General features: G+C 56.9%; 1 protein-coding gene across 2 annotated transcripts in view; it reads right to left on the bottom strand.

The window, feature by feature from the left end:
- Positions 1–3,318: 3,318 nt before the first annotated feature.
- The window catches only part of LOC105078180 (kinesin-like protein KIF19), a 39,659-nt gene continuing 34,061 nt past the window's right edge, over positions 3,319–8,916 (bottom strand). For both annotated transcript variants that reach the window (XM_074345533.1, XM_074345534.1), the window contains exons 18-19: positions 7,459–7,612; positions 3,319–4,449 (exon numbers count right to left, since the gene is read on the bottom strand). In XM_074345533.1, coding sequence (XP_074201634.1) covers positions 4,217–4,449; positions 7,459–7,612 — 387 coding nt within the window. In that variant the 3' untranslated portion in view covers positions 3,319–4,216. The remainder of the gene's footprint in view (positions 4,450–7,458; positions 7,613–8,916) is intronic.

Here is an 8,916-nt window from a genome sequence, read left to right as displayed (position 1 = left end):
CCTGTCTTAATGCCAAACATGACGGAAGCCTATACAGCCCTAACGCACATGGAACCTCAAGTTTTGGGTTCCCAGTCTGCATGGCTGTTTCGTGTACCTGGACAGCTCCACCCTGCTCCTGACGCTTCCCAGCATTTCCTCTCTGCGTGACTGGGGTGCAGAGAGCGGCGCTAGAGTGCAGTGGGGGGCCGGTGGGTCACGGGAACAGGAGATGCGCTCCCGTTTCCCCGGTGCTGGCTCCTCTGCGAGCCCACGTCTGCGTGGGGAGAGGGCCCGTGCCACTCTGCAGGCTGGCCAAGGCTTGTGGGGTGAGGGTGAATTGCACGCATCAGTCCAGCCAGGCCCCCGGCATCCAGATGTTTGGTCAAATGCCAGCCTAGAAGTTGCTGAGAAGGTGTTTGTTAGATGAGCTTCACTTTTAAATCAGTAAGTGGACTTTGAGTAAAGCAGATTCCCCTCCATAATGTGGGTGGGCCTTATCCAATCAGGTGAAGGCTGAAAGAGAAAAAAGACTGAGGTCCCCCAGGGAAGAGGGGATTCTGCCTCAGGATGTCCTTCACACATGAGGCTGCACTGTCAACTACCCGCTGGGTCTCCAGCCTGCTCTGCAATTGCAGACTCACCAGGTCCCACAATCACGTGCACCAACTCCTTCAAGTAAATCTTGGTCTCTCTCTCTTTCCCTCCGTTTTGTGTATGTATACACACACATACACCCTTTCGGTTCTTTCTCTGGAGAACTCCAACTAATCCTCGGGGGCTGGGAACAAGTTCTTCACTTCTTGCCAACAGCCACACAGGAGTCCCCAGTGGCTCCCTCAGCCTGAGCCTGACCTGGAGGGTGACAGCCTGGTGTTCCAGCCCACGGAGAGCTCTCTCAGCGCAGAAGCCGTGGCCTGCGGTGACCCTGGGGGAGCGCCCACGATCAGGAATGATTCAAAAGAGGCCTGAGGCTCCCCGTGAGGTCCCTGGGAAGAGCTCTGATACTCCGGATGGCCCTCTTCTGAAGGCAGTCGGCGAGGGAGCCACCAGGTCTGGTGTAAAGGCCTGCAGGAGGCGGGGCCTGGCGCAGGCGGCCCCCAGAGCGTTGCTGCAAGAGCCCCCGTCTCTGAAATCCAGCCTCTGGGTGGGAGACTCTGGCTCTGAGATCAGCGTCTCCAGCCTCCCCCCGCCTGTGCGCTGGCTTGGCTGCCGCCGTCTTTACTTTGGTCTTCTTGGCCTCCTGGCGCTGCCGCCCCGGTGCCTGCAGGGGTGGCTGGGGGGCAGCGTGCTGTGGTGCTGGCCTCCACCGTCTGCAGATCCTGGAGGGGACGGGAAGACTTAAGTCTGTGGTCAAGGCGAACTCCGGCAAAGCCAGAGCCCAAGGCAGGGTGGCTGGCTGGTGCCCGCCTGGGGTGGGTGCCCTCGCCCTGGCCTCGGCCTCCTGCCAGACTCAGTCCCAGAGCAGCGTGGACTCTTCTCCCCGTTCCGGTCCTGCCCATGCCCCGGCCACCCTCTGGGCCCTGTGGGACCTCACCTGCCTGACTTGGGGCCTTGCTTCCGAGTCTTTCCTGGCCTCTGCTCCTCTCAAAGCACCAGGCCTGCCCCCCAGACCCCCTCAGCCACGTCCTCCACTATGGTGGAAACATGCCGTCGGGACAGGGACGGGGAGTCCTCGTGGAGAAGCCCCACCCCTCACGTTTAGAGACCCGATGTCTGAGCCGCAGTGCACAGCTGGCCGTTGCTCAGACTGTGCCCATGTGGGAGCTTCCGCCCCAAGGCTGTGGCCAGCGAGCACCTGTGACACACTGCCCCCAAGAACCATCAAAAAGAAAGGCGTGGTGACGAGAGGCTCCTAAACCTTTCTGAACCAGTAATTGAGGGAATGGCTTAAAGGTGCAGCAGGAGGGACCAGGGCTAGATACAAGGAAGAACTTCCTGCACAGACCCAGCCCTTCCTGGTGGGTTTAAGCCTGTTGTGGATTTACATGCATCCTTAGAGACAGCTTGGCAGCGTGTCAGTTCAGCAGCAAGAGAACGGTGCCACGGCATCAGGGAGTCTCCTGCCCCCAGAAAGGATGCACGCAGCGTGGGCCTCACAGCTGGGGTGAGGGTGACGCCGACGTGGGTGCCAGAGTGACTTAGAGAGCCCCTGGGGTTCAGCAGACGCTCAGACACATGAGTGTTCCGCCTCGAGATACAAAAACAGGACAAGAGAAGGAGGGGGTGAGGAAGAAGTGAAGGGGCATTGGCACACAAACAAACTTGTATCTCGTGTTCTAAGATTAGTACACAGACGGGGAGGGTACGGCTCAGGGGTAGAGCGCGTGCTTAGCACGCACGAGCCCTGCGTTCAGTCCCCAGCACTGCTGTTAAAAAAATAAACACATAAGTAAGTAAAGCTGGCTGTTTCTCTTGCCGTCCGAGATGGCCTGCACTCCGTCTATGGAGCATGTATCTCTCTGAATAAATCTACTTTTACTCTAAATAAATAAATAAACCTAATTGCCTCTCCCCACCCAAAATACACAGGACAGGACAATTTTACAGTAAACTTGTCACTTCATCATAAGGCTAATGAATGTGCAGAATTACACATTTCTGGGAAGAGGGTTGGCAAGGAGATACTTGAACAGAGCAGCAAACCTGCTCCCGAGAGAGAGAACGTGGGTGGAAGGGTTGGTCACGATCTAGGCCCTGCAGTCCAGTTGAGTAGTCAGGGACCGAGAGGGCCACTGAGCCCAGACGGAGGTGCGGTCACATCTGGGCACGTGCCCTGCTGTCCCGGCATGCACAGGCGAAGAGGCACTGCGGGCACAGCCCCCAAGGGGAGGGATCTTGTGGAGCGGGACCCGGTGTGGGGGACACGTGCCCTGAAGGGACAGCCTCCCAGGGTGAGGAGACGCATGGTGGTTGCTCAGGTCCGAGGTCGGGTGCTCGGCTGCCCTTCCCTCGTGGGTGAGGGGCAGTCGACTGGTCACGTCTGATGCACAGGCTCCACTGTCACGGCCCGCTCCGGGGAGGGTCACCGCCACCGTTGGGCACATCTGGGGAGGGGGCACTGCAGATACAGCTTCCTCATGTGAGGGACATGTGGTGAGCAGGCACGTCCGTGGGACACGCACCGCTGTCACGGCCCGCTCCGGGGAGGGTCGCTGCGAGTGGTCTCGTCTGAGAGACACAGCCTCGTCAGCGTGGGGGCGAGCGCTGAGGGTCAGGGCCGAGGCCGAGTCCTACGCCGTCCTTCCCCCAGTGGGTGCGGGGCCGGGGACGCCTGGGCAGGTCCGGGGGCCCGGCTCTGTCCCAGACCTGACCTGACCAGGAGGATGCGCGGGGTTGGGGGGGGGATGGGCAGGGAGGCGGGCTCACCTCGGATGCCCCGGGGCAGGAGAAGGAGTGGCTGACCTCCGGCCCGCGGGGCGTGGCCTCATCTGGACAGTGAACAGGAGGGAAGGAACATTGAGATTTTCAGGGGTCCCCCAAGGAGTCCTGGGGGTAAACGGGTGAGGACTGGGCGACGCGCCGGATCAGGACCCACCCTGCTGCTCTCTCCTGAAGTCGCAGGGCCTGTGTGCCCCCGGCCAGTGGTGGCTGTTTTCACTTGAGCCCCTGTCTGAGTCTGGCCTTTCTAGAACTGGCCCCTCCTCTGGCTTTGGTTCCTCTCCCTTCGCCTCAGCCAAGCTCTTGCCTCCTTCCGTCTGCTCCCTCCTTGCTCTGAGCCGCAGGACATGGCCATGGCAGTGAGAGCACTTCCTGGGCTGACTGAGCAGCTTAACCCAACATCATCATCAAACAGGAAGCGAAGCAAAGAAGGGGTTTGGGGGAGAGAAGCGGGTCTCTTCCAGGGGCGGGGCGGGGCCCGCCTCCCCCCGACCTGTGCAAGGTCACCCCCACTCATTCACTCATTCACCCACTCAACTCCTATTTATTTATTTTTATTTTTATTTTTATTTTTTGGTGGAGGGAGGTAATTAGGTTTTTTAAAACATTTTTTAAAATTAATTTTTATTTCTTCTTAATGGAGACACTGGGGATTGAACCCGGGACCTCGTGCATGCCAAGCACGTGCCCTTCCGCTGAGCTGTCCCCACCCCCCTCGACTGCTGTTTACGGAGCGTCTGCTGTAATTATTGGGCACATGGCGGTGGCTGAGACCCACAAACATCCTTGCGCGCACGGAGCCCCCGACTTGGTGGGAAGACAGTGAACAAAAACGTAAGCTCCAGCTGCAGTCCTCTCACTGGGGACTCGCACTGTGGGCCCAGTCAGAAATGGCGCCTGGCGGGGACAGCGGCGCTGAGTCAGGATCTGAAGGTGGGGAGGAGGGAGCTGTCTGTCTCCAGACCTTCCTCTTGTAAAAGAAGCCGGACTTTGGCGTTTTGTGTGCAATCTGACTTTTCACATTATCTGAAAATGTGCTGCTGGTCAGCCGGGCTCTCCCACACTCGGGGCTGGTTTGGTCTGTGATCTCTGCCATAGGAAGGAAAGTTCTAAGCTGTTCTGGATGTTAATAAGTTGCTCCTAATCAGGGGGAAGGAATTCCTCATGTAGAGAAACTGAACCACTTTGCAGGGGGGTTTTAGAATGGTTTCCCCTCCCCAAACGAGCTGGGTGGACATAAGGGGAGACTGCCCTGCCCTTGGCCCAGGATGGGACAGAGAGAGAAGGTGCGGGAACACCCAGGGAGACCAGGAGCCGGGCTGGGCTGCCCTGCGAGCCCCGACCTCCCCTCTGCTCCGCATTGATCGCTCTGTGAAATGGGCACCCGTTTGGGCGGGCTGTCGTGGGTGATGAGTGAGGCAGTGCACCCGCACCCCACCCCCCGCATCTGCTGGCCTGTAAGTGTGGGCTCCTGCCCCTCCTCTCGGACATGTGGGCTGCGGCTCAGCACTGCACCCCTGGACACGAGACCCACCAGGGCCCTCGCTGTGAACAATGGGAGCCCCGGCCTCTGCAAACGCTGAGTGTGTGCTGGGAAGGCCTGCTTTCACACCGTCCTGCACGGCCCAGCCAGAGAAGGGGGGTACCCGGTGCACCTCCGTGACCTGCAGGCCCTCACTGCACACCTGTCAAGTCTAAATGTGTTCTTTCTCCAAAAAGAGGGAGCAGGCTCAGAAAGAGGGACCTGGAGGCCCCAATCCTGGCTGTGCCACCAATGCACATTGTGACCCCAGAGATCTCACTTCCCCTCTCCAGGCCTCAGTTTACCCATCTGAACCACTTGGGCTAAGGATCTTGAAAGATCATCGACTTTTCCATCACAGGAACACACAGTTGTAGAGCTGAGAACCTCTGCCCCCAACGGGGCCTCTGCAGACGCCGTTGAGAGAAGGGGGTCCCAGGAAGGAGGGCTCGGCCCCTCCCTGCAGCGGGCTCAGCCTGGTCCCAGCAAAGACGGGACGTGCGCCCTCTCCGGCCACCTGAGAGGGCCAGTACTGGTTCTCACTGACAAAGGCTGGTCTCTCCTGGGCGTGGACTGGGCACCAGATGATACTGGGGAATTGCTCTGAAGTTCTCTAGCTGTGAAGTGCAGCAAACACTCTTGTCCATTAGCAAGAGCTCGTGAAATACTTATGGGTGAAACGACACGATCCAGGGTTTTCTTGAAACACCTCCAGGAAAGCAGATAACACACCAACAAATGAGAATGTGCAAAGACCTCAAAACAAAATCGCCAAAGTACTGCAGGCGACGCCGGCTGCCCCGGAGGCTCTGACGCTGACTCTGCTTCTGTACGTCAGGAATTTCAGCACAAAATGTTGGGAAAGCAAACTCCTTTTTAAAATCATCTATACAAACTCATTCCAAGGGGCTTATCTCCAGAGGAGATATAAACACCATCCCCAGTGACTGGAGTGAGGGAGGGGTGGCCCCGGGAGACTCAGCCTCCTGGCTAAGCAGTGAAATCCAGTCCCCTCTCAGCACCATACCTGTTACTTCCCGCGGCTCCCCTCCCCCAGGCAGGCGCTGTGTCCCCACCTCCTCCAGGTGGAGAACCTGTGGGGAGGCAGGGGTGGACAGCTGGCCCAGCCGCCTGCACTGGGACCCTTCTCTGTGACGTTTTATTGTTCTATGACCATCTAAACACACACACAAAATTAAACACTTTGGGAAGCAAAAAATCCTGTAAGAATAAAGAACACTTTCGGTGGTTTTCAGTTTCTTAGGTGCCACTGCAGGCCTGTGTGGTTCCTGGCAATTGCAGAAGCTGAGTTGAGAAATCACAAATAAACCGGAATTTTGTCAAGATCGAACTTCTGAAAAGCCCTTGAAGACGTATATATATGAATCTGGTTGTGCCAAGGCGCACATCTGCCAGCAAGACAGAGAGCGTGTACCCTGCCTCCACTGTCTTTGAACTGTGGTTTCCAGCGCCCTAAAGATGCACCCACCCTTTGGCCCACTAAGAATACTCTTAACAAAACAAAATAAGGAAAAGACGTCTGGAAGCAGGGTTAAGAGCCTACCCAGGGACCCAGCCTATCTGACATTGAACCCCGACTCTGCCACTCCTGCTGTGTGACCTTGGGTAAATTCCTTAACCCCTCTGTGCCTCAGTTTACTCATCTGTATCATGGGGATAAGAGTCGTTCCCTGAGGGAAGGCCTAGCACATAGTAGGTGCTCAGTATGTGTGAGCTGCTATCATATAACCAGCGATAGAGGCCAAGGCTCTCGACCGCCCAAGAGCTTGCCTGTCTGGTTTTCAGTCTATATTGGGCTGATACTTTTGCAAATATAAAAAAACCAAATCACTGGGAAGGTTAAATGAAACCGGGAAGAGTCCAGGCTGTTGACAAGTCAGGGTGCTGTCTCATCGCCCGCGAGCTCCTCCCTGAACACTCGGTCTCTGCGCCTCACCCCTCTGGCTGCAGGTCAGGAACAGCTGGTGTGCCCCCTCCGAGGAGCCCGGACATCCACGGGCCTGCTGCCACAACTCTGATAACCTGGACACCACCCTCACATCCCTGGTAGGGGACAGATGTTCATGGCACAGTGCCCCCGCGAGGACGCTGTCTCAGGGATGGGGTGGCGGGCTGACGAGCGGTTTGCTACTTATAATTTTGTCTGTATTCCAAAGTCTTCACAATGAGTGTATGTTGCTTTGTAACAGCCACCACCACGGGAGGCTGGATTCAAACCTACACTGTAAGGAATCATAGGGGCCAAGGGTACGGACTGAGTATGGGCAGCCAGCCATATGTGCCCAATTTTAATCATTTCCTTAAACTCTACTGATATGTCAGGCAGGCCAGAAGCAAAATGAAGCCCTCCTGCAAGTATGTCTGTTCACAAAGCCAGTGGCTTTGGCTGGCTCACTGCCTAAGGAAACCTGAAACTCACGTACACCAAGGAACAGACAGCTGATAGCAGGCCAGACTGTCACACCTTCCAAAGATTTACATGTGGGAGAAAGGGCGGAGTCTTAAGATACAGAAGAAACAACTCAGCATTCTCTTTTCCTTTTTCGACCCCGTACCTGCATGGACACTGAGGCTGGGTTTTATCTTCGAGGCTGCAGGCACCGCAGGGAAAATGCTCTTTCCCGAGGACTTGGACGGCGGAAGGAGTGCGGAGGGCAGCTGGCTCTCAGCCATGTGCTCGGTCGAGGGCGGCTGAAGTTTCTCCATCACCTGCAGGGAAAAAATCACAGGGCGTGGGGAGCAAATGGGGAAGGAATGAAAAGTCAGGGTCACTCTGAGCTGAAGCCACGCACTGATTATTAAACACCTACATGTGCCAGACCCCTGCAGGCATGTGGGTACCTCGGTGAACACAACGGTCAGAACTGCTGCTGACATTCACCTTCGACCCCCAAAGAGCAGTGAATGAAAGAACGAATGATGGTCTCCTGGCTTTTTGCCCCCTCCTTTTCCCTTCTCAATCACCTGCCCCCATGGTTTAGTTCTCACCTAAACCCCCTGTGATGGTTAACCTTTAAATCCATAGACTGGGTAAAGCCGATTGCTCTCCCCAGTGAGGTGGACCTCATCCAATCAGCTGACGGCTCAAATAGAACAAAAAAGGCTGACTCTCCTGAGTACGAGAGACCCTCCCTGCCTGGCTGCCTTCAGCTGGGACATCGGCTTTTTCCTGCCTTTGGACTTGAACTGAAACTTCGGCTCCCACGGATGTCCAGCTTGCTGGCTGGCGTGCGTGTAGACACACACGCATTTTCTTTTGGTTCTGTTTCTTGCGAAAACCCTGATTAGTACACCCACCTTCTGCTCCCTGCCACTGTCCCACCTTTGGTTCCGCTGAGTGGTGACCAGGGCTATTTCTGCTTGAATCAGCAGCGCCCACTGTGTGCCCAGCGGGGCCCGGGGGCTGGCCGGCAGAGGCAGACCGGGGCTCTGGCAGACCGCTGGCCGGCAGCCACGGCGCCCGGGGGCAGCCTGCTGTCTCGTCTCCCTGGGTCTGTCTGACCGGCGGACGGCGACAAGGCAGCCCCCTCAGGGAAGACCGTCGCCGTGCGAACCCGGGGCTCCGCCTCCCCCACGCAGACATGGTCCCACACCATCGTGGTCACCTTAACTGCACGTGCTCTCTGCTTTTGCTTGATCCTGTTTCCCTGAGACTTTTGCACATGTCGACACTGTCCAATATCCCAAGAAAGTCAGTCAAAATGAACACTACTGTTCCCACAGGGGTGTGTAGGTGTCATGCATGACAGTCAAAAATGCAAGGCACCTACGTGGCCCTTTAACAGGGAACAGACAGCCTCAGGGGCCACGAAGGAACCGCGTGTGGCCGGTCGGCCCTTGGCAGGTATCGACGGAGGACCCGGCGCCAGACGCGGGCGGAGGGGCAAGCCTCGCGGTGGTCCGTGCTTAACAGCTCACCTCTCATGCCCTTGCTGTTTATGTTTTAGAGTCTAGTCATCAGACTTTCCTTACATTAAAGCACAAACACCATGCAGGCACGTGAGAATTTACGG

Source organism: Camelus bactrianus, chromosome 18 (assembly GCF_048773025.1).
Source record: "Camelus bactrianus isolate YW-2024 breed Bactrian camel chromosome 18, ASM4877302v1, whole genome shotgun sequence".
Classification (NCBI taxonomy): domain Eukaryota; kingdom Metazoa; phylum Chordata; class Mammalia; order Artiodactyla; family Camelidae; genus Camelus; species Camelus bactrianus.
Note: the sequence above shows the minus strand (reverse complement) of the source record. Positions and strands in the feature narration are given on the sequence as shown.